Genomic DNA, 26,791 nt, shown 5'->3' with positions numbered 1-26,791 from the left:
CATCCTCCAGACACCTCCCACCTTGGTGTTATATGTCCCAGCATTCCCAGCAGCATTGCTCACCTCTCCAGTCAGGAGCTCAGTCATCCTGGTGGTCAGTTCTAGGATCTTCTGCTCATGGATCAGTGATGGAGGTGGAGGATCTGTGATGGGGCTGCTGCTCCAGCCTCCTGACACAGGGGGCGCCACACACTCACCACACCACTTCTTCACTACTGTGTAATCCTGTGTATGGTGAGACACTGATCACTACAGAGAGTCTAACAATCCTTCCCCTCTCCAGTCATCTCCCTGTATTATCTATAGGGATAAGAGGGAGGGGATGTGACGCATGGCTCACCTCTCCGGTGATCAGGTGGATTATCTCTAGGGTGAGCTCTAATATCCTGGCCGCCATCATGTCTCCCGCCTTCTCCAGCCTTGGGGGGTCATTGATGAGAAGGGGCGGCTGATCCTCCATCATGGCCTCCTTGTACACATCCTTGTGTCCTTCTACATACTCCCACTCCTCCATGGAGAAATAGACGGTGACGTCCTGACACCTTAGAGGAACCTGGGAAACACACAATGACATAACAGACATTAAAGATACTCCCCCGGAGTGGCTCCCTATGTCTCTTCATGCACCTTTTTCTGGATGGGGTCCCACCTCCGATTACTTTTAGTTGCACTACAACTCCTGACTCATTTGGGTGGTCTTAAAGAGTCACTGTCGTATTTTTTTATTTTTTTTAGTCCAGGTGATTTTAAGAAACTTTGTAATTGGGTTTATTAGGCCAATATGCCATAATCTGCATTCAAAAAGCCTTTCCCTAGGTCCTCCCCCTTCCCCAGGTTCCCCCCCCCCTCCCCCTTCCCCAGGTTCCCCCCCCCTCCCCCTTCCCCAGGTTCCCCCCCCCTCCCCCTTCCCCAGGTCCCCCCCTCCCCCTTCCCCAGGTGCCCCCCTCCCCCTTCCCCAGGTCCCCCCCCCCTCCCCCTTCCCCAGGTCCCCCCCCCCTCCCCCTTCCCCAGGTGCCCCCCTCCCCCCTTCCCCAGGTGCCCCCCTCCCCCTTCCCCAGGTCCCCCCCCCCCTCCTCTTTTCTATTCACTGCAAAATATGAGGAAATTGTGACTTGTTGCATCAGACACAACCCTGTCTGTTCTATAGAGAGGGGAGGGGGGAGGAGGGAGTTAGTCGGCAGCAGAGAACAAAGGATTACACAACATGGAGGTGGGTGACAGTGTATTCAGAGGTCAGAGAGGTCAGTGCTGACTGTCAAAGGAGATAGCCGGGTGATTAACTGTAGATTAACTCTTTAACTCTTGCTTCTCATAAGCAAGCCATGAAGACAGGGGGGAGAGCTTCAAACTGTTTTTTCATGATAAAAATGCATTTTTCGGCTAATAAACCCAATTACACAGTTTCTTAAAATCGCCTGGACTATTGATTTCTGAAAAAGAAATGTAAAGAAAATTAAACAACAGTGACGTCCCGTCAGGTCAGCATTCGCTTGCTCCTTGTTCCCCCTGCCCATTGCTGGCGCTATTAGGCGGGCCGACAGAGAGCGAGTAGGAGGGGGTAAGATGCGGGGAGCGGGCTGCCCGGGTGATCGTCAGATTGTTCGGGCAGTCTATAGAAGACAGTGGCGGTCTATTACACAGAGCGCCGGCAGCAGTTCATTAACAGGCTAATCATTGCTGTTTCAGCCTGTTAAAAGACATCGATCGGAATTTATTGATAATAAACGCAGCAACGATGAAATCACCAACGAGAAATTGTTCATTGTCCGTTCTCTGCGGACATCAAAATCATCGTTAATCGTTCAGTGTAATTCCTTATTGTTCCATCATTTGCGGGAATCGTAGTAACTAACGACTATCGCTCTATCAAATACGGGGAACGATTTCAGATTAACGATAAACAATCTTGTTTGCGATAGTTAAAAATCGCTTTGTCTAATCGGACCCTCAGTTTGTAGACGTTGAAGGTCTCCAGTGTTGTCTCCCTCCTTATCTTAGGATATTTTATTACTTGAGAACCAATTGGGAAATGTCTATTGAAGGTGTATGTAGTGTTTCAGAGGCCAATCCCTGCGGCTGGGACGACCATGGTACCTGTTCACCAGTCATGCTGTGTATTCTCTCTGTATCGGTGTTACTGGCAGGCAGAGAATGGGTTACACTGCCTCATACAAACTACTCTAAACTGCAACAGTGACACCCGCAGGCAATGGTAGAAACTGCCTTAGTATTAGCTCTTTCCAGAACTTGCTTGAAGATGAGTGACGTATGCTATTAGGCTCCACATAAAATGACCTGCTGAACCCTTTTAGGGGAGACAAGTTAAGCAAAATAAGAAGAGACGCTGTCAGACACCAGAGGAGGAAGCTGCTGTAAGAGGGGATCCAGGAGTAGATCATGGGAAGGGGCATTTTCCACAACCAGAAAAGGGCCTGCATCTCTAAAGTTAGTGGAAATCTTCAGTCCGGAAATCCAAGTGGATAAATTTGCGTAAATTTAGAGAAAAACATAAGTAAGGTCTCTGCATTGTCTCTTTTTCATTTCGGAGGGTAATGTGTACAAGGACCTCTGGACCTTTTAACCCCTTAGTGACCGCCATGCTGCCTTTTCACGGCGGCCACTAATGGGCTTTATTCCGATGCGTACGCCTTTTAACGGCGGGCGCATCGGAATAAATTACCGCCCGGCGGCGGCTGCAGGACGGGTGATCAGCGGTCAGTGTGACCGCTGACACCCTCCTGTAACTGCCCGGAGCGGAGGATTCTCCGCTCCGGGCAGTTTAACCTGTTAAATGCCGCTGTCAAACCATGACAGCGGCATCTAACGGGTCCCGGTGGATCCCGGACGGCGCCGTGGTTCACTTACATGATCGCGATGTCCCGCGGCGCCGTCCGGGGTCCCGATGTCTCCATGGTGATTCCGGGGTCCTAATGAAGGTCCCCGGGGTCACCATGGAGATGCCTCATGCTGACAGGGGTGGCCGCGGCTATTGCCTGTCAGCATGAGGCATGATACTATACATTGCAGTACATCAGGTACTGCAATGTATTGTATCAGTGATCTAAGTATTTTACACTAGTGTACAGTAATGTACACTAGTGTAAAAGTAAAAAAAAGTGAAAAAAAGTGTGCACCAAACACAACACAGCCCCCCCCAGCCCCCCCAATAATAAAGATGCATTACATTCCCCATACACTATAAAACATTACATAAAAGTGATCAAAAACACAAATCCTATACATATTTGGTATCGTTACGTCCGTAACGACCCAATCTATAAAACTATATCAATAATTATATTGCACGACAGACGCTGTAAAAAAAAAATAAAAAAAACAGTACTAGAATAGCTGTATTTTATCAATCCACTTTAGAAAATACGTCATAAAAGAGATCAAAAAGTCATATACATATAAAACTTGGTATCAATAGAAACTACAGATCTTCCCGCAAAAAATAAGCCCAAAACCAGCTCTGTCGCGCAAAAGATGAGAACGCTATGGATCTTGCAATGCAGGGACAGTTTTTGTGGGTTTTGGCTAGGAAGATAGTTTCTATTGCGCCAAAGCGGTAATAGTTAAAAAAAACTATACAAATGTGGTATCGCCGTAACCGTAGCGACCCAGAGAATACATGTGCTATGTTATTAGTGACCGCCGATACGGATTTTTACGGCGATCACTAATGGGCTCTATTCTGCTGCCATCAGCTCTTTATGGCGATGGTGCAGAATAGTGCAGCGGCGCCGGTAATGCCCGCAGCCTCCTCCTCTCAGCTATCGGAGGTCGCTGAGGGGTTGGGGGAGAGTGTGGGGTCAGTCCCGGCCAGTCCCCTCACCGGTGATCGCCGTTATTATCAGTATAAAGGCGGCTACCGGTAACGGGCATTGCCAGCGCAGCTGAACGCTTTCATCTCTTCTCACCGTGAATCCACAGTGAGAGGAGATGAAAACATGTCCCCCCCATCCCCAGAATTAACCCTAGTGACCTGGCCACTGACCCTCCCCTCCCTGGGCGGCCATCTGATCCAAGATGGCCGCCGTCATCACTGTGAACAGACTCTGTTCACAGTGATGGATTCCTAAAAATGATCCAAGCTTCATTCTTTCCACCACAGGAGGTGGCGGAGAGCATGGGGCAATGATCGGTGCCCACCCGATGTGGTCCTAGTACAAGTGATCAGCGGTATATACTATATACCACTGATCGCTTGTTCCAAATGGTGCCGGCACTTTTTTACGCCTGTCACCAAAGTCAAGTGCCCTGGATTACCCGTAACCACCCTGGATTACTTGTAACCACCCCAGATTACCTGTAACCACCCCAGATTACCCATCACCACCCCAGATTACCCGTAACCACCCCAGATTACCCGTAACCACCCCAGATTACCCGTAACCACCCCAGATTGCCCGTAACCACCCCAGATTGCCCATAACCACCCCAGATTGCCCGTAACCACCCCAGATTGCCTGTAACCACCCTAGATTGCCTGTAACCTCCCCAGATTGTCTGTAACCTCCCCAGATTGTCCGTATCCACCCCAGATTGCCCGTATCCACCCCAGACAGCCCATAACCATCCCAGACAGCCCATAACCACCCCAGATTGCCTGTCACCACCCCAGAATGCCCGTAATCTCCACAGATTGCCCGTAATCTCCACAGATTGCCCGTATCCCCACCCATAGCCCATAACCATTCCAGACAGCCCGTAACCACCCCAGATTGCCACAGACTGCCTGTAACTACCCCAAATTGCCTGTAACCACCACAGATTGCTCGCAACCACCCCAGATTTCCCGTCACCACCCCAGATTTTCCGTCACCACCCCAGATTGCCAGTTGCATCCCCAGATAGTCAGTGAACACCACCAGATTGCCCGTCACCTCCCCAGATAGCCAGTAACCACCCCTAGATAGCCAGTAAACACCCCAAGATTGCCCATAACCACCCCATACAGCCAGTAACCACCCCAGATTGCCCGTAACCACCCCAGATTGACCGTAACCACCCCAGATTGACCGTAACCACCCCAGATTGGCACAGACTGCTCGTAACCACCCCAGATTGCCCATAACCCCACCAGATTGCCTGCTGCCACCTCAGATAGCCAGTAAACACCCTGAGATTGTCTATTACCACCCCAGATAACCAGTAAACCCCCACATATTGCCTGTAACTAAAATGACACTCCTTCTCTTCTGAGCCCTGCTGTGTGCCCATACAGTGGTTTATGCCCACATATGGGGTACCATTGTACTCAGGAGAACCTCCATTACAAGTTTTGGGGTGCTTTTTCTCCCTTGTTCCTAGTGAAATTGAGAAATTTCAAACTAAACAAACATGTTATTGAAAAAATTCATTTTTTTCGATTTTTACGGTCTAGTTTTGAATACTTTCCTCCAATAACTGTGGGGTCAAAATGGTCACCACACCCCAAGATAAATTCCTTGAGGGGTGTACTTTCCAAAATGGGGTGATTTTGGGGGGGAGGGTTCTATTCTGTAGACATTACAGGGGCACTGCAAACGCACCTGGCGCTCAGAAACTTCTTCAGGAAAATCATGCACTGAAAATGCTTGGCGCTCCCTCCCTACTGAGCCCTGCTGTGTGCCCACACAGTGGTTTATGCCCACATATGGGGTACTGTTCTACTCAGGAGTACCTGCCTTACATATATTGGGGTGAGTTTTCTCCCCTGTTTCTCGTGAAATTGAGAAATTTCAAACTAAACAAACATATTATTGGAAAAATTCTATTTTTTCATTTTTACTGTCTTCTTTTGAATACTTTCCTCTAATACCTGTGGGGTCAAAATGGTCACCACACCCCAAGATGTATTCTTTGATGGGTGTACTTTCCAAAATGGGGTGACTTTTGGGGGGGTTCTATTCTGCTGACACTACAGGGGCTCTGCAAACGCACCTGGCGCTCAGAAATTTCTTCAGCAAAATCTGAACTGGAAATGCTAATTGGAGCTCCTTCCCTTCTGAGCCCCGCTGTGTGCCCACACAGTGGTTTATGCCCACATATGGGGTATCGTTCTACTCAGGAGTACCTGCCTTACATATATTGGGGTGAGTTTTCTCCCCTGTTCCTCGTGAAATTGAGAAATTTCAAACTAAACAAACATATTATTGGAAAAATTCTATTTTTTCATTTTTACTGTCTTCTTTTGAATACTTTCCTCTAATACCTGTGGGGTCAAAATGGTCACCACACCCCAAGATGTATTCTTTGATGGGTGTACTTTCCAAAATGGGGTGACTTTTGGGGGGGTTCTATTCTGCTGACACTACAGGGGCTCTGCAAACGCACCTGGCACTCGGAAACTTCTTCAGCAAAATCTGAACTGGAAATGCTAATAGGTGCTCCCTTCCTTCTGAGGCCTGCTGTGTGCCCATACAGTGGTTTACGCCCACATATGGGGTACCGTTCTACTCAGGAGAACCTGCATTACAAAATTTGGGGTGCATTTTCTCTCATGTTTATTATGAAAATGAGATACTTTAATCTTAACAAATATATTATTGGAAAATTTCTATTTTCCATTTTTTTCCGGCCTAATTGTGAATACTTTCCTCCAGCCCCTGTAGGGTTAAAATGCTCATTATACCCCTAGATTAATTCTTTAAGGTGTCTAGTTTCCAAAATGGGGTCACTTATGGGGGTTTCCAGTATACAAGCCTCCTAAATCAACTTAAAAAAAGAACTGGTCCCTAAAGAAATCAGTTTTGGAAATTTCATGAAAATTTGATAATTTGCTGATACATTTCTAAGCCCCATAACAGCCTAAAAAAGTTAAATATGTTTACGAAATGAAGCCAGAATAAAGAGGACATATTGATAATGTGACTTACTAACTAATTTTTGTCATGTGCCTTTTTTTTTTAGAAGCAAAGAATTTCAAAGTTCGTAAAGTGCAAAATTTTCAAATTTTTCATTATATTTTGATGTTTTTCACAAAAAACACACAAGACAGTGACCAAATTTTGCCACTAACATAAAGTACCATATGTTACGAAAAAACAATCTCAGAATCGCTAGCATACGTTAAAGCATCACTGAGCTATAAGCGCATAAAGTGAGACAGGTCAGATTTTGAAAAATGAGCCTGGTCATTAAGGCCCAAACAGGCTTGGTCCCTAAGGGGTTAAGGAACCACATGTAGTGGCTTTCAGCCTGACCTACTTAAGGAGAAAGCTTTCTAGCTGACAGGGAGAGTAAGACTCAAGCTCCATTGGGAAAGCCAGGATCATAGTGCCCCTCAATGTCACACTCGTAGTGACAAACTTGGATTATGGGCAAGTTTTTGTCTGGAAAGTTTTATGAGGGGTGAAGATTCAGCAATGTCTATTGCAGGTGACCCAAGAACGAGGGAGGTCCTTGGGCAGTAGCGGATTATAATAGGTCCGTTTTGGGTGGTAGCCCGGGGCCCTGAGCTCCTTGGGGGCCCGTAGCTGCCTAAACAGACGTTCAGTAGTGTACAGTTCTGCCCTGATTTTCAAATTTGTTTTTGCTTTTTTACTGCATTTTTGCACAAATCAGGGCAAAACTGCTGCCAGGAGACAATTCACAGAAGAGAACATACTGAATGACCTTAGCATGTGACTTATCAGCACAGGTCCTGTACTATCTGCACTATGGAGGAGGAAGACTAAAGCTAGTGCTGCCCAGAGCCTATGGTAAAGTTAATCCACCCCTGTCCTTGGGAACCAGATGGCTCATACGTAATATGGCTGCTCCGGTGCCACCATGTTTGGAAGAAAAGACTCTCCAACCGGGTATGCAGAGATCCATCCCCAGGAGGCCCACCCTCCATAGGTATTATCTGTATTCATAGCTAAGTATATATAGCTCAGTCTTGTTTGTCTTTGTATTTGTAACCTCTTGCTTTGTCTTTGTCTCATTACTACAATAAACAATGGGGAGTGGGGTTCCGCTTAGCTATTATGTCTGGCCCTATTTATTAATGCAGCAGTGCTCACCTCTCCAGTCAGCAGCTGCCTCCTCTGACATCCCCAGCAGTGCTCACCTCTCCAGTCAGCAGCTGCCTCCTCCTCCTCCTGCTCACCTCTCCAGTCAGCAGCTGCCTCCTCCTCCTCCTGCTCACCTCTCCAGTCAGCAGCTGCCTCCTCCTCCTCCTGCTCACCTCTCCAGTCAGCAGCTGCCTCCTCCTCCTCCTGCTCACCTCTCCAGTCAGCAGCTGCCTCCTCTTCCTCCTGCTCACCTCTCCAGTCAGCAGCTGCCTCCTCCTCCTCCTGCTCACCTCTCCAGTCAGCAGCTGCCTCCTCCTCCTCCTGCTCACCTCTCCAGTCAGCAGCTGCCTCCTCCTCCTCCTGCTCACCTCTCCAGTCAGCAGCTGCCTCCTCCTCCTCCTGACATCCCCAGCAGTGCTCACCTCTCCCGCCAGCAGCTTCCTTCTCCTCCTCTTCCTGACATACCCAGCAGTGCTCTCCTCTCCAGTTAGCAGCTGCCTCCTCCTGCTCACCTCTCCAGTCAGCAGCTCAGCCATCTTGTTGATGAGTTCCAGGATCTCCTGATGACTGTTTCCCTTATGTATCAGTGAGTGATGTGGAAGTAACAATATTATAGGGCCCTGGTCCCTGCTCCATCCTTCCTCCTCATCCCTCCTCTTCTTCACCACCATGTCATCCTGTGTATGGAGAGAGACAGTGATGTCGCTTTATCCCTTCACCTCTCCACCCATGTCCGTGCTTTATTAAGAGACAGGAGCCATGAGGCGGGAGCTCCCAGAATCCCTCACCTCTCCGCTCAGCAGGGAGATGATCTCTAGGGCCACGTGTAATATTCTTTCCGCCATCTTATCTCGGTCCTTCTCCATCCTTAGGGGTCGGCCAGGAAGACATATAACACCTGGAGAGTACATAGACCCTATAGATATAAATTGTATATAATACACACAATGTAGATATAGACTATTTCCTGATCATCCTCCGGTAGAATATCATGGGATAATTGACCTTGTTTGGCCGGATAGAAGAGAGATTACTCCTAGCAATAAACATAATAAAATAATTTGTCAACCAATCCAAACAGAGTGTGTTCTGTAACTCTCTGCTACGAAGACACCAAGATACAGGAGTCTGAGGACTGTGTCCATGTTTTTAATTTTTTATTGTACTTTTACTCTTTGGTATTTGCCAGGATCTGGTTAATATGGAGGAAACCCTATGGAGGTTTCTACTGCTCCTGCTGCCTTGGAGTTTGCTGGGTCGAGAATTGGTGTAGAAATATAGTAAACATCCAAGCATTTTATACTAAACCTTGTCTTATGCTACAGATAATCTCTGTTTCCGTGGTTCATTACTATGATGTGTGCTTCCTGCCCACGTCCCAAGGTGGCTCTGTTTTTCATCTGGAAGGCAGCAGCAGGAGTGTCTGACCTAGGACGCCACTACACAACACAGAAAGTGATGACCGCGCACGATTTAAAGATTCCATCAGCAATCATGTCTATTCAGCAGGGAGACGTTCTGGCAAAGATCGACCTTCAAGATGCCTACGTAAACATCTTAGTCTAGCTAGTCTTCTTCTAACAGTGAGAACTCCTCAGTCATTGATTCACCTTAATTTTCCTTCCTCCCGTTTGGCTTCATCTACATTGAGGATGAAAGATATCTTCCAAACCCCTTGGACGAGTGGCTACTTAGGGCTTCGCCAGAAGAGATTATGCTGCCACAACTGGCCAAAACTATTGAATGCCTTACCAGGCATGGGCTCATAAATTACAAAAAGTTATCTCTCACTCCAGCATCCAAGATCCAGTTCTCATGGTGCATCATAGAAGTTCAGGGAACGACCCTCCAGATCTCCACTGACAAGGTAGCCCAAAGCGGTTCAACATCTCAGAACGTGCACATCATGCAACCTAAGCACAACCATGAAGGTCCTAGGCTTGCTTACATCAAGCATAGAGGCAGTTCCTCAACTGGGCCTAGATCGTCTAATGCCTTTATTCCCAGACGTCAAGAAAAGTTTGCTATGGTAGATCTCTTTCCATGTGAAGTTGGGGAGATCTCTGATTAAATATTTTATGATGGTCCTCCCTATAGATGCCTCAAACATTGGCTGAGGTGCCCATGTAGGTTCACAGTGGGTTCAGCAGAGGTGGTAGCCAGAAGAAGCCCTTCTATCTTCCAACCTCAAGGTGCAGTGAGATTGGTGTTAGCATATTTTAACAGCTCAACCGTCAATACAAATTTAGTTAGACAACCTCTCAGCAGTCTACTATGTCAAGAAAAAGGAGGAACCAGAAGTTTCCAGTTGGAAAAATAATGTGCTGGTATTGTGAGGTGGGCAGAGAAGAATGTTATCTCCATCTCAGCCATACGCATCAAGGGGACATTCAACATCCAGGCAGACTGTCTCAGCCATTATCATCATCTTCCTGGTGAATGGAAATAAACCCCAAGATGTTGAAGATAATCAGAATAGGTGGGGAACCCCCAATGATAGATGTCATGAATACTCAGGTAAGTTGTTTCTGCCCCTTTTCTAAGGTGGGAGGAGCAGTGGTGATAAATGGTCTATCAATAAGCCGGTAAGGAATGTTTATGTTTTTCCCATTCCCAACGTGCGCTGAGGAAAAATCAGCAGGAGAAGGTGAAAGCAATAGCCATTCTCCCCATTGGCCCATATGAGCTTGGTTTCCTCTGACATTGAGATTAGTGAGAGCAGAATTCTGGAAGATACCTCAAGAGGAACATGTATTGATAAAGGCGGGCATGAAGTGGTCAGTACAATACTGGCCTCCCGGCAGCCCAGCACCATCACTGTCTATTCTTCCTGGTGTAGTCAGTCTTCCAGGTCCACCAATAAGGTCAGTTCTCTACTTCAGTTGCTATAAAACGGGTTTGACAAGGGTCTGAGGTTTATTACCCTAAAGTTTCACCTCACAGCCATTAAAGGTCACTTTTCAGGACTTCCGGTGGTAGTAAGAATCTTAGCTTTATCGAAGCTACGACCATCCTTCAACAATCCTGTTCCCACGGGATCTTTCTATCCTCAATCCCTTTGAACTTCTCCAGTATTCAGATGTAAAGACATTATTCTTTATAGCGATTACATCAGCAAGAAGGATCAGCGTGCTCCAAACTTTGTCCTCTATAGATTCCTATGCTTCCCGAACCATTTATCCTTACAACCATGGGGTTCCTGCCCAAGGTTGCTTCCCCTGAAAACTTAAATAAGGAAATTATACTTCCAGTTCACGAGGATGACTCTAACCAACAACTTCACCTTCTGGATGGCAAAGAAGCAATAACCCACTATCAGCAATGAGCAGCAGAATCCCGGTCTTCAGCGGTCTGTTCTATTCTCAGGTACTAATCAGGGGCCAGAGCCAGTAAAGCCTCCCTATCTAGGTGGATTAGAGATCTCATAAAACATTGCTACCCAGCAGAAGTGCTGTAGTCATTATTAGAGATGAGCAAATACTATTCAATCGAGCAGCTATTTGATCGAATTGTATGCTATTCTAGGTATTCGACCGCGGTCGAATATTAGTGCCAAAACGCAGTAAAAATTAGATTTGCCTTCCCACATCCCCTGGTGCTTTTTTCCAGCCAATAAACATGCAGGGGGTAGGGACAGGCACTAGGATTAGGAAGGACTTAAATAAAAAAAAAAACTCTAACTGTGATTGCCCGGCTAAACCATGTGACCTCCTGAATAAAAGAATAATGATTTGAGATTCGTGTCATTTGCTGGTTGGAGCTAGAGAGGGACAGACTGTAACGCAGGGAGAGGAAGGTTTTAGGTGAAGTTAGGTAGGAAGGGACACCCAAAAGCCCTTGTTAGGGCTAAAACTATAGAAAAACAGCTGTTGTGACAATTTGCAGCTGGGGCCAAATCAATTCGATATCCGGTATAAGGCTGTATACTTTGAGTGTGGCATAATAGCTGTTATCTTGCTACAACTGATTAGCACAGTCTGCATCCTGTGAAGGCAATGACCAGCCCTTTATTTCGATTATTTTCAATATCAATTCGATATCCGGTATACGGCTGTATACTGTGAGTGTGGGATAATAACTCTTATCTTGCTAGTACTGATTTGGCTGTCTCCGCTGCAGATGGGACCAGGCATGGTTGTGTGTGATAATGGCCGTAACCTGGTGGCAGCTCTGGAGCTTGGAGAACTTCAACATGTTCCATGCCTGGCCCACGTTTTTAATTTGTTCAATGCTTTTTAAAGACCTACCCCGACCTGCCGGAGCTACTGGTGACAGTGCGGCGCCTGTGCGCCCACTTTCGGAAGTCCACTGTGGTGGCTGCTAGCCTTAAAAAGCTAAAAAACACCTGCATTTGCCGAAACACCGGCTGTTGTGTGATGTTACCACTCGCTGGAATTCTACTTATCATACGTTGTCCAGGGTGTGAGAGCAGCAGAGAGCTCTCATGGAATACCAGCTCTAAAACCCACGGGTGCCTTCAACTCAGTTCCCTCAGTTTGCCAACCATGAGTGGCAATGGATGGATGACTTAAGCAAAGTTTTAAGAATATTTGAGGAGTCCATCAAGAGGGTCAGCTGCGACCATGCCATAGTGAGCGTAACCATCCCACTCCTATGCATTGTTAAAGAGGGATTCTCATTGCCATCAGGGAGAACACCTTGCATACACAGAAGGCCGGGAAAGGAGGAGATGTGACGGAACTAGACAGTCACAATACACTCCTGTCAGCTTCTCAGCGTCGATTCCTGGAGGAAGAGGAGGAGGAGGCTGTTGGCCACACTGTCGGCGAGGCTAGCGGTGTAGTTGGGTGCGTCCCATTGGTCCTGCGAGGATGAGGCGAAGAGGAGGAAATATTGAACGATCCTTCTGGTGGGGGCAGCGAAGTGATGCCAATTCACAGCCTGGCACACATGCGTCCCCTGCTGTCCCATATGCATTGCAGAGGTGTTGGCATCATTTCCCAAGGTTTCATTGGGCACTTGGTGACCTAGGGGTCGAATCTTGATTTCCAGGTTTTTCTCCCATAGACTATAATGGGATTTGATATTCGTTCGAATAGTCGAATATCGGGAGCTATTCAAATCAAATCCAATCGAATCGAATATTTCACTATTCGCTCATCTCTAGTCATTATTACATTACAGACATGACATTACTACCTCTGAGGGATCGGACTTTGGCGAGGGGGTGACGCAGGAAGCCGTTATGCCTTGACCCACCTCCAATATTTTAATGCTTTGCATTCCCCATGTCCTGCTGCCGGAGGACGATCAGGAAGTTAAAAATATATAATACACACTATAGATATACACTATATATAATACACACACTATATATAATACACACACTATAGATATACACTATATATAATACACACACTATAGATATACACTATATATAATACACACACTATAGATATACACTATATATAATACACACACTATAGATATACACTATATATAATACACACACTATAGATATACATTATATATAATACACACTATAGATATACACTATATATATAATACACACACTATAGATATACACTATATATAATACACACTATAGATATACACTATATATAATACACACACTATAGATATACACTATATATAATACACACACTATAGATATACACTATATATAATACACACACTATAGATATACACTATATATAATACACACTATAGATATACACTATATATAATACACACACCATAGATATACACTATATATAATACACACTATAGATATACACTATATATAATACACACTATAGATATACACTATATATAATACATACACTACAGATATACACTATATATAATACACACACTATAGATATACACTATATATAATACGCACACTATAGATATACACTATATATAATACGCACACTATAGATATACACTATATATAATACACACACTATAGATATACACTATATATAATACACACTATAGATATACACTATATATAATACACACACTATAGATATACACTATATATAATACACACTATAGATATACACTATATATAATACACACACTATAGATATACACTATATATAATACACACTATAGATATACACTATATATAATACACACACTATAGATATACACTATATATATAATACACACACTATAGATATACACTATATATAATACACACTATAGATATACACTATATATAATACACACACTATAGATATACACTATATATAATACACACACTATAGATATACACTATATATAATACACACTATAGATATACACTATATATAATACACACACCATAGATATACACTATATATAATACACACTATAGATATACACTATATATAATACACACTATAGATATACACTATATATAATACATACACTATAGATATACACTATATATAATACACACACTATAGATATACACTATATATACTACACACTATAGATATACACTATATATAATACACACACTATAGATATACACTATATATAATACACACTATAGGTATACACTATATATAATACACACTATAGATATACACTATATATAATACACACTATAGATATACACTATATATAATACACACTATAGGTATACACTATATATACTACACACTATAGATATACACTATATATAATACACACACTATAGATATACACTATATATAATACACACTATAGATATACACTATATATAATACACACTATAGATATACACTATATATAATACACACTATAGGTATACACTATATATAATACACACTATAGATATACACTATATATAATACACACACTATAGATATACACTATATATAATACACACTATAGATATACACTATATATAATACACACACTATAGATATACACTATATATATAATACACACACTATAGATATACACTATATATAATACACACTATAGATATACACTATATATAATACACACACTATAGATGTACACTATATGTAATACACACACTATAGATATACACTATATATAATACACACACTATAGATATACACTATATATATAATACACACTATAGATATACACTATATATAATACACACACTATAGATATACACTATATATAATACACACACTATAGATATACACTATATATAATACACACTATAGATATACACTATATATAATACACACACTATAGATATACACTATATATAATACACACACTATAGATATACACTATATATAATACACACTATAGATATACACTATATATAATACACACTATAGATATACACTATATATAATACACACTATAGATATACACTATATATAATACACACTATAGATATACACTATATATAATACACACACTATAGATATACACTATATATAATACACACACTATAGATATACACTATATATAATACACACACTATAGATATACACTATATATAATACACACTATAGATATACACTATATATAATACACACTATAGATATACACTATATATAATACACACTATAGATATACACTATATATAATACACACACTATAGATATACACTATATATAATACACACACTATAGATATACACTATATATAATACATAAAAATCTCACGTCTCATCACTAACCTCTCGGTGGAGGCTAGAATGTAGTTGCCAGAGGTAGGTCTTGAGGACCTTTGATGATGTCATGCCCATGTGACCAGCCTCATGTGTGGGAGGAGCTATCTTCCTCTGCTCGGTTTTCTATGAGGCGGCTGGTTTCCCGCTTTTCATGAGGCAGCAGTATAGTGAGTGCAGTGTATATGATCAGCAGGAGGTAAACCACTGTTTTGAGGGGTGTGTGGGTGCACTGTTATGTGATGCTCTGCATGGACAGGTTTGTGGGTGCCCTGTTATGTGTTATGTGATGCTCTGCAGGGACAGGTTTGTGGGTGCGCTGTTATGTGATGCTCTGCAGGGACAGGTTTGTGGGTGCGCTGTTATGTGATGCTCTGCAGGGACAGGTTTGTGGGTGCACTGTTATGTGATGCTCTGCAGGGACAGGTTTGTGGGTGCCCTGTTATGTGTTATGTGATGCTCTGCAGGGACAGGTTTGTGGGTGCGCTGTTATGTGATGCTCTGCAGGGACAGGTTTGTGGGTGCGCTGTTATGTGATGCTCTGCAGGGACAGGTTTGTGGGTGCACTGTTATGTGATGCTCTGCAGGGACAGGTTTGTGGGTGCACTGTTATGTGATGCTCTGCATGGACAGGTTTGTGGGTGCACTGTTATGTGTTATGTGATGCTCTGCAGGGACAGGTTTGTGGGTGCGCTGTTATGTGATGCTCTGCAGGGACAGGTTTGTGGGTGCACTGTTATGTGATGCTCTGCAGGGACAGGTTTGTGGGTGCACTGTTATGTGATGCTCTGCAGGGACAGGTTTGTGGGTGCGCTGTTATGTGATGCTCTGCAGGGTCAGTGTGTGTGGGTGCAATGTTCTGCAGGGACAGGTTTGTGGGTGCACTGCTATGTGATGCTCTGCAGGGTCAGTGTGTGTGGGTGCAATGTTCTGCAGGGAGAGGTTTGTGGGTGCACTGTTATGTGATGCTCTGCAGGGAGAGGTTTGTGGGTGCACTGTTATGTGATGCTCTGCAGGGAGAGGTTTGTGGGTGCGCTGTTATGTGATGCTCTGCAGGGACAGGTTTGTGGGTGCACTGTTATGTGATGCTCTGCAGGGACAGGTGTGTGGATGCACTGTTATGTGATGCTCTGCAGGGAGAGGTTTGTGGGTGCACTGTTGTGTTATGTGATGCTCTGCATGGACAGGTTTGTGGGTGCACTGTTATGTGTTATGTGATGCTCTGCAGGGACAGGTTTGGGTGCACTGTTATGTGATGCTCTGCAGGGACAGGTTTGTGGGTGCGCTGTTATGTGATGCTGTGCAGGGACAGGTTTGTGGGTGCACTGTTATGTGATGCTCTGCAGGGACAGGTTTGTGGGTACACTGTTATGTGATGCTCTGCAGGGACAGGTTTGTGGGTGCGCTGTTATGTGATGCTGTGCAGGGACAGGTTTGTGGGTGCACTGTTATGTGATGCTCTGCAGGGTCAGTGTGTGTGGGTGCAATGTTCTGCAGGGAGAGGTTTGTGGGTGCACTGTTATGTGATGCTCTGCAGGGAGAGGTTTGTGGGTGCACTGTTATGTGATGCTCTGCAGGGAGAGGTTTGTGGGTGCGCTGTTATGTGATGCTCTGCAGGGACAGGTTTGTGGGTGCACTGTTATGTGATGCTCTGCAGGGACAGGTGTGTGGATGCACTGTTATGTGATGCTCTGCAGGGAGAGGTTTGTGGGTGCACTGTTATGTGATGCTCTGCAGGGAGAGGTTTGTGGGTGCACTGTTATGTGTTATGTGATGCTCTGCAGGGACAGGTTTGTGGGTGCACTGTTATGTGATGCTCTGCAGGGACAGGTTTGTGGGTGCGCTGTTATGTGATGCTGTGCAGGGACAGGTTTGTGGGTGCGCTGTTATGTGATGCTCTGCAGGGACAGGTTTGTGGGTGCACTGTTATGTGATGCTCTGCAGGGACAGGTTTGTGGGTGCACTGTTATGTGATGCTCTGCAGGGACAGGTTTGTGGGTGCGCTGTTATGTGATGCTGTGCAGGGACAGGTTTGTGGGTGCGCTGTTGTGATGCTCTGCAGGGACAGGTTTGTGGGTGCACTGTTATGTGATGCTCTGCAGGGACAGGTTTGTGGGTGCACTGTTATGTGATGCTCTGCAGGGACAGGTTTGTGGGTGCGCTGTTATGTGATGCTCTGCAGGGAGAGGTTTGTGGGTGCACTGTTATGTGATGCTCTGCAGGGAGAGGTTTGTGGGTGCGCTGTTATGTGATGCTCTGCAGGGACAGGTTTGTGGGTGCGCTGTTATGTGATGCTCTGCAGGGACAGGTGTGTGGATGCACTGTTATGTGATGCTCTGCAGGGAGAGGTTTGTGGGTGCACTGTTATGTGATGCTCTGCAGGGAGAGGTTTGTGGGTGCACTGTTATGTGTTATGTGATGCTCTGCAGGGACAGGTTTGTGGGTGCACTGTTATGTGATGCTGTGCAGGGACAGGTTTGTGGGTGCGCTGTTATGTGATGCTCAGCAGGGACAGGTTTGTGGGTGCACTGTTATGTGATGCTCTGCAGGGACAGGTTTGTGGGTGCACTGTTATGTGATGCTCTGCAGGGACAGGTTTGTGGGTGCGCTGTTATGTGATGCTCTGCAGGGTCAGTGTGTGTGTGGGTGCACTGTTATGTGATGCTCTGCAGGGAGAGGTTTGTGGGTGCACTGTTATGTGATGCTCTGCAGGGACAGGTTTGTGGGTGCACTGTTATGTGATGCTCTGCAGGGACAGGTTTGTGGGTGCACTGTTATGTGATGCTCTGCAGGGACAGGTTTGTGGGTGCACTGTTTGATGCTCTGCAGGGACAGGTTTGTGGGTGCACTGTTATGTGATGCTCTGCAGGGACAGGTTTGTGGGTGCACTGTTATGTGTTATGTGATGCTCTGCAGGGTCAGTGTGTGTGGGTGCACTGTTATGTGATGCTCTGCAGGGTCAGTGTGTGTGGGTGCACTGTTATGTGATGCTCTGCAGGGAGAGGTTTGTGGGTGCACTGTTATGTGATGCTCTGCAGGGTCAGTGTGTGTGGGTGCACTGTTATGTGATGCTCTGCATGGACAGGTGTGTGGGTGCGCTGTTATGTGATGCTCTGCAGGGACAGGTTTGTGGGTGCACTGTTATGTGATGCTCTGCAGGGACAGGTTTGTGGGTGCACTGTTATGTGATGCTCTGCAGGGACAGGTTTGTGGGTGCACTGTTATGTGATGCTCTGCAGGGTCAGTGTGTGTGGGTGCACTGTTATGTGATGCTCTGCAGGGTCAGTGTGTGTGGGTGCACTGTTATGAGATGGTCTGCAGGGGTGTGTGTGGGTGCACTGGTATGCAATGTTCTGCAGGGTCAGGAGTGTGTGGATGCACTGTTGTGAGATGATCTGCAGGGTCAGGGGTGTGTGGGTGCATTGCTTTGGTTGAAAGCCCAGTGCACCCCAGCCGCCAGCAGTGATACCCCCACCCTGTGGCACTGACCGTACCCCTCTGTCCCCTGGACCTTCAGTGCTGGCCACCACAGCCCCCAACTCCCCTTCCCCCCGCCACCTGGACCCCCCCCCCCCCCCCAGTGATGATCACAAAGACCGGACACCATCAACCACCCCCACCCAGGACCGCAGTAATGATCCGGCCCTCTGAGTGGCACAACTACACCCCCCCCCCCCCCCCTCCCGAACTTACTGATGAAGACGGGCTCTGGGCTTCTGCTCCTGAATCGCTGTAATGATCGACTATGCCCCCCCCCCCCCCCCCCCGGACCTCTACGGTGCTGGCCGTCACAGCCCCTAAGGGCCCTATTCCACGGGACGATTATCGTTTGGATAATCGTTAACGATTAACGATCTCAAACGACCGCTATTGCGAAAGACCTGAAAACGTTCACTCATTTCCATGGAACGATAATCGTTACTTATGATCGTAATTGCGATCGTTTCTCTTCGCTATTTATTCGCTATTGCGTTCGTATCTATTGAGAACGACCGAACGATGTCTTATTCAATGCGAACGATTTGCGAACGAGCAACGATAAAAAATAGGTCCAGGTCTTATTAAACGATCAACGATTTCTCGTTCGGTCGTTAATCGTTAACTGCATTTCAACCGAACGATTATCGTTCAGATTCGAACGATTTAACGATAATCTGAACGATAATCGTCCCGTGGAATAGGGCCCTAACCAGCCTGTACCCTCCCCCCCCTGAGTGGCACAGCTCCCCCCTCACTGATGAAGACGGGCCCTGGGCTCCTGGACAGCTGTAATGATTAATGATCGGGCCCCCCATTCCTGGATTGTTGCCATGGTGCCCAACTGCAGCTTTAAAGGAAGGCCCCAGCGGGTGAGATGGGGGGACCTCACAGTGATGAGTGCCCCTCTGACCGGGAGCCCGATGGAGTGGTGCCCCTTGTATAGCGCCCTGCTTGCTTTCCCCTCTGTCCACCTCCACACTCCCCCTTCCCCTGAACCTCAGAAGTTCAGTGCGCGGGTTCAGAGGTGGGCGGTGCCCGGGAGCAGAGGGTGCACTCCGTACTGCAGGGGTGAAGGACATGTCCCAGGGAGTGCCGGCCACATGGGGACTACCGCCTCCCTGTACAGCCGGCAGCGGAGCGCCCCCAGATGTCACAGCACACTGGCAGCCGGGGGAAGAGCAAGCGGAACGGGTAAATACAGCCCTGCTCCCCGGTCTCTGGAGGAGGCTGCAGGGTAAGGTGATCGCATTGCTACGAGTCCTGGAGCTTTACAGCAGGATCAGGGGGTGCAGTGTAAACCCCCAATCCTGCTGTACAGCCCCATAACCTGCAGCAATGCGATCACCTTACCCTGCAGTTCCCGCGGCCTCCAGAGACCGAGGAGCTCCATGTGCGGCCGGGAGGAGGTGTGTCCAGCTACCCCAGTCCCATCTGGCACCCCCAGCCCCTCCCCCAGCTGCCCCACTTCACTCTGTTCCCCCCAGATGTCCCCCTCTGTCACCACCAGCTGCCCCAGTCCCCACCAGCTGCCCCAGTCTCCTCTGTTCCCCCCAGCTGCCCCAGTCCCCCACCCTCTGTCGCCCCCAGCTGCCCCAGCCCCCCCCCCCCCTGTCGCCCCCAGCTGAAGGGGTATTTTCTGCTCTCATGGTTCCTGGTCAGGCCACCTCCAGTTCGATCAGGCTGTCCATCACTGCTGATGTCTTCACTGCTAAGATCTGAGGTGGGGTAGTTGGGGACAGTTGGGATGTGGAGGATCACTCCTGAGGTCCTGGTGGGATTACTCCTGAGGGGAAGGGGAAGTAGGGGAGCACTTTTAAGGTTCTGAAGGGTCCAGGGTGGAGGATTGCTGTGGATCGGCAGGGACACAGGGGAGAGTGAGTAGTGCGCTGTGCTCTGCGTTGACACAGCCGGGAGATACAAGGGGTGCTACTCAATCAGGGTACGGGGTGCGCTCATTATTGCAGGGTAGGGTCCGGGTGGCAGGGGTGAGGGTGGGTAAGGGGAACTCATCGTTGCACAGTGAGGTCTGTAAAAGGAACACTGGGGCAACAAATCAGGAGTTCTGGATGCTTTCCTGGTGTGCATCAGGAAAGCATCTGGAGTTCTGGTGCTCCCGTATAGTTCTACGGGGGCGTCTGTGCCAGAATTTCGGATGAAATTAGGACAGAATGTGAAAAATCCTGACCTATTTTCCGGAACAGACGCCCTTCAGAAAAAATCCTGAAGGGTGTCCATGACTAATGCACCCCTATGGGTCTGGAAATCTGGACAGATTTTCTGGATTTGTGACACATGATAGGTGTGTGGGGGGGAGGAATTGTTTCTTAGCAATTATCACTGCTGGCGAGAATGAGATGGGTGGGGCTGCAAACCTCACTGCTGCGGTCCCGGGGGACTTAGCGATCACCTGGGAGGGGGTGCTGGTGCCTGCAGCTCCATGCAGGCGCCCACCCCGGCCTGTCACATGCACCCAGCCTGGCCTGTCACCAGAATTCCGGACACTTTCCTGATGTGCATCAGGAAAGTGTCCAGAATTCCGGCACTCCCATAGACCTCTATGGGCTGTCTCAGACATCTTTGCGACATATCCCTGCATCAGATACAAAAAAAAACTGTGAATATAACCTTAATTTTCAAAATAAAGGTATAATATTGATTGCATAAAAAGCCTTGTACACACTATTAGTTTATACAACCAGAACCTGCTGACAGATCACTGTGCAATATTAATCTTTAAATTGTTTGTAATAAAAGTTTATTTAAAAAAAAAATGGTTTCATGTTTTTATTGGGGTGGGGGAGAGCTGGGGGTGTTGTTTCATTGTGTTTATTGGGGTGGGGTAGAGGTGATCAGCTGCTGATTGGCTGAGCTGACACTGCACAAGTCTTTGCTCAGCCAGTCATCGCCTGCAGCAATGCCCCGCCTCAGCCGCTAAGTGGCTGATGGTAGATTTGAAGAGACAGAGCACAGCACACTAAAAGCTCAGTGTGCTGGGCTCTGGAGAAGGAAGATGTTGAAGGTGAGTATGGACGCTTTACCCGCACTGCACCAATCCCAGAAAGGAAGGGGGCGTTTAACCCCCCTTCCTTGCGGGGATGGTCTGGCCACTAGGGAGTTGGTGTGGATACAGTGCATCCTCACGACCCCATCGTGGGCCACATTGTTCAGTATGGCACCAAAAGGGTTAAGTGGAGATGCGATGCATCCTCACTTAACCCCTTGTGTACCGGAGTGTAAGCAGCATCTGGCAAGATGCTGTATATTGTAAGGTGCAAAACACCTGTCAAAATGATGGGTGTTCTGCTCCTGCCCCTTTTTTGTGTCTCCCCTTTTGTTTTTCAGATATTGGTAAACAGGCTTGTGACTGATTCGGTGGACAATGTCAATGACCAGTGTGGTCAACGAGGAGTGTGTGTGTGTGTGTGTGTGTGTGTGTGTGTGTGTGTGTGTGTGTGTGTGTGGGGGGGGGGGGGGGGGGGGTGGGGGGTTATTTTTTGAATAAAACATTATTTTTTTTTCAATTTGTCATCTTTACTTTACAGGTTGACAGATGGCATCCATGAGTCAGGGCTTAGTGTTAGCTGGAATAAAATGGCTAACACTAACCCCACCTTCCCCCATTATTACCCCAGTACCCCGTCTTTTATTTTTCTACATTTTTAAGCTTTAGGCTATGTTCACACTGCGTATGAATCCGGCTGTAGTTCGTACGCCGCCGTACATGTGCGGCCGAAACTACGGGCGTGGGAAAAATCGGCATGCGGCCGGATGATACAAACTGCGAACATACGCCCGTAGTAGAGTTATGCTTCCCTAGCTTGTTTCGTAGTGATCTGAAACAAGTCATTTACTTGGAAATCTTCTCCCGGCCCAATAAAACTCACAGAACCTTTTGGATCGAAAAATCAAGTTCAAAATTGGCTGAAATAAGTACTTCGTACGGGACTGCATGGAAATCCACGGCCGTGAGTTTCAACATTTCCGTCCTCAAACAATGGTCTTGTTCATTTTTCATGGCGCCGTATACGATCCGGCCGTAAGCTCATACGTAGTGTGCATTGTGCGGGCGTATATCGTATACTTCCAAGCGAACGCATCAACCTCAAAACTACGTGCGTATATTCGCGGTTTGCACTACGGACGGAAAAATACGCAGTGTGAACATAGCCCCAAAGTGAATCCGCCAGTGACTGGACCCGAGGTGCTAACAGTGTGTATCCCCTTGTGTGCATTGAACCTGTCTACAAAGCCTCTGTGCAGTGGGATTATTCCACTTAACAAACAGTCTAACCAAGCGTCAAAGAGGAGTGGTGGCTTGGCATTTGTGCCGCATCTCGGCCCGCCTCACCACTACTTCCTCCCCTTTTTAATGCATATATACCTATTCGCCTGCCTCCTGCTCCCCGATATCATTATGTTGCTAATCGTGCATGCGTTGTTGGGCAGAAATGCGGTGCACACATGCTGAGGGCCTGAAGCCAATGCCCTCTGCACCCTCCTCTTCCGCCCTATGGTGCATGCAGGAATGGTGTTATCAGGAGCACACCCTCAGAGGGAATTGTCTGGGCAGACGTGCAACAACGTGACTACGACGGGGAGCAAGAGGCAGGCTAATGGGTAAAATGCATGAAAATGGGGTGAGGCGGGCCGAGGTGTGGCCCAAATGCCAAGCCAGTACTCTTTGACACTTGGTTAGAGTGCGTTTGTGGGAGTTTAAACAAATTACTGCAGGGAGGCTTTGTAGAAAGTGACCATGCACACCTATACTACACTGTCAGCACCTTGGGTCTGGCCCGGTGCTGACAGATTCCCTGTAAAGCCTGCCTATCAGAAACAACCTCTTTTAGATTATACGGCATGGAGAGAAAGGAGCTGCTGCACCTCACACCTATGGCTGACACTAAGGGGCTGTTCACACAGAGCAAGAACGGCGGAATGCCACCAGCCTCCGTGTCATAATGACCTTGTATGGGAGGCGCGTGCGGCTCCTCTCCCTGCGCTGAAGAATGAACATGTTCATTCTTCAGCGCCGAGAGATGCAGTGTGCATTAAGACACTGAGGCTGGCGGCATTCCGCCGTTCTTGCTCTGTGTGAATAGGCCCTAATGCTTCTCGGCTACATTTAAAAACCAACGCCAGGATGATAATTTGATTAAACCATATTGCCTCGTGTACCACGTGCAGGTCCCCTGAGTCCCTACACTACACACTGTCTGTCAGTGACCGCAAACCCCACAAAGCGAGCGCAAGCAGGGAAGGGAGGCCATAGAATGGTCCTGCAACCTCTTTTAGATTACTTTATTATTTCCAGTCTGGAGAGCAGGAGAGGTTTTCTATGTGGATTTTCTACTGCTCTGAACAGTTCCTGACACGGACAGAGGTGGCAGCACAGAGCACTGTGTCAGACTAAAGAGAATACATCACTTCCTGTAGGACATACAGCAGCTAATATATACTGGAAGGTTGGATGTTTGTTAAGGAAATTACATATCTCTGACACTAACCCTTACAATACCCATGTGCTGACATCTCTCCTGCCTGTATAATGGGGCAGATGGATCAGTGAGTTCCATCCACCTCCCATTCTCCTTGTAGATGGATCAGTTCACTCTGTGTGGTGCAAGGAGGACTGTGGCTGTCTCTCTCTCTCTCTCTCTCTCTCTCTGAGCTTGTCAGGCTCAGCTTTTTAGTGAGTGATGAGTTGTCATGTAGGTTACCAAAGCCCCCCACCCCCAATCTCTGACAACCAGGGACTCCAGGGGTAGGACCTACCTCTGGCAACTACATTCTAGCCTGCTCACAGTGAATGAGCTAGATTCCGGATTCCAGGGGTAGGACCTACTTCTGGCAACTACGGGCTCCAGGGGTAGGACCTACCTCTGGCAACTTCATTCTAGCCTGCTCACAGTGAATGAGCTAGATTCCGGACTCCAGGGGTAGGACCTACTTCTGGCAACTACAGACTCCAAAGGTAGGACCTACCTCTGGCAACTACATTCTAGCCTGCTCACAGTGAATGAGCTAGATTCCGGACACCAGGGGTAGGACCTACTTCTGGCAACTACGGGCTCCAGGGGTAGGACCTACCTCTGGCAACTACATTCTAGCCTGCTCACAGTGAATGAGCTAGATTCCGGACTCCAGGGGTAGGACCTACTTCTGGCAACTACGGGCTCCAGGGGTAGGACCTACCTCTGGCAACTACATTCTAGCCTGCTCACAGTGAATGAGCTAGATTCCGGACTCCAGGGGTAGGACCTACTTCTGGCAACTACGGGCTCCAGGGGTAGGACCTACTTCTAGCAACTACATTCTAGCCTGCTCACAGTGAATGAGCTAGATTCCGGACTCCAGGGGTAGGACCTACTTCTGGCAACTACAGACTCCAATGGTAGGACCTACCTCTGGCAACTACATTCTAGCCTGCTCATAGTAAATGAGCTAGATTCCGGACTCCAGGGGTAGGACCTACTTCTGGCAACTACGGGCTCCAGGGGTAGGACCTACCTCTGGCAATTACATTCTAGCCTGCTCACAGTGAATGAGCTAGATTCCGGACTCCAGGGGTAGGACCTACTTCTGGCAAATACGGGCTACAGGGGTAGGACCTACCTCTGGCAATTACATTCTAGCCTGCTCAGTAGAGAACAGTCTAAATTCTGTACTTCAGGGGTAAAAATTACTTTTTAGCAACTCCAGGGGTAGGACCTACCTCTGGCAACTACATTCTAGCCTTCTCCTACTGAATGGGCTAGATGCTGGACTCCAGGGGTAGGACCTACTTCTAGCAACTACATTCTAGCCTGCTCATAGTGAATGGGCTAGATTCCGGTCTCCAGAGGTAGGACCTACCCCTGGCAACTACATTCTAGCCTGCTCACACTGAATGGGCTAGATTCCGGTCTCCAGAGGTAGGACCTACCCCTGGCAACTACATTCTAGTCTCAACCCTAACCTCTCTGTATAAAGAAGATTCCGGGTGTGTAAAGGACCTTTGGTGATGTCATAATCATGTGATCAGTCACATGGGTGGGAGGAGTCAGCTACAACCTACATGAGAAGACATGACTGCCCCTCGGTCCTCGGATAGTTAATCAATCCGCTCTCTATAGGGAACTATCTATAGCAGCACAAGCAATAGCGCCCCCGCATGGTCACACTGACAGGAATCCGAATGACAGCTCATGTATTACACAGGTCACCATATAATCTGGAGCAGTGGCTCTGACTAAGAGGCACTGCTTGTGACTGAGGGGAACAGGGAGCGTAGCACGTCCCTAGCACGAGGGAGTCATGTGAGAAGGGAAGGGGAGGGCAGGGGGAGGGCACTAGTTGATAAAGGGAGCTGGCTGGTAGCACGTGTCACCACACCAGCGTGTCGGCTGTGAGAGGAACAGCTTTCCCACCCACCCGCCCTAATTTTCTGCTATGTTTGTTTTGAGTTGTTGATCGGTTTTTCTGATTACATTTGTCACAGCTTGGCGCGGGGGAAGGACCTTGCTGAGGGGGAAGGAGAAGGAGCGGCGAGGCCACCCGGCAGATCTACAAGGACATGCCCACCGCGTCGGCGGTGGCTTAGGCTAGGTTCACACTGCGTTTTCAGCATCCGTTTAACGGATCCGTTTTTTTTAACGTCCATAAAAATAGGGTCAGCAACGTTTTTTGGTCCGTTTTGGTCCGCTAAAAAAAACGGATCCGTTTTTTTTTATAATGGAAGTCAATGGAAAAACGG

General features: G+C 47.1%; 1 protein-coding gene across 1 annotated transcript; it reads right to left on the bottom strand.

Moving 5' to 3' along the window:
* Positions 1-283: 283 nt before the first annotated feature.
* Positions 284-26,128, bottom strand: LOC138793971 (gastrula zinc finger protein XlCGF66.1-like). Its single transcript, XM_069972735.1, has 4 exons — positions 26,015-26,128; positions 8,771-8,880; positions 8,495-8,659; positions 284-553 (listed from the first exon to the last, which is right to left on the bottom strand). Exons 1-4 carry the CDS (start codon positions 26,070-26,072, stop codon positions 284-286), a joined length of 603 nt encoding a protein of 200 aa, XP_069828836.1. The 5' UTR covers positions 26,073-26,128.
* Between the last annotated feature and the right edge of the window lie 663 nt (positions 26,129-26,791).

The sequence above is a fragment of the Dendropsophus ebraccatus genome, chromosome 5 (genome assembly GCF_027789765.1).
Source record: "Dendropsophus ebraccatus isolate aDenEbr1 chromosome 5, aDenEbr1.pat, whole genome shotgun sequence".
NCBI classification, from domain to species: Eukaryota; Metazoa; Chordata; class Amphibia; order Anura; family Hylidae; genus Dendropsophus; species Dendropsophus ebraccatus.
This window is presented reverse-complemented; position numbering and strand designations above follow the sequence as displayed.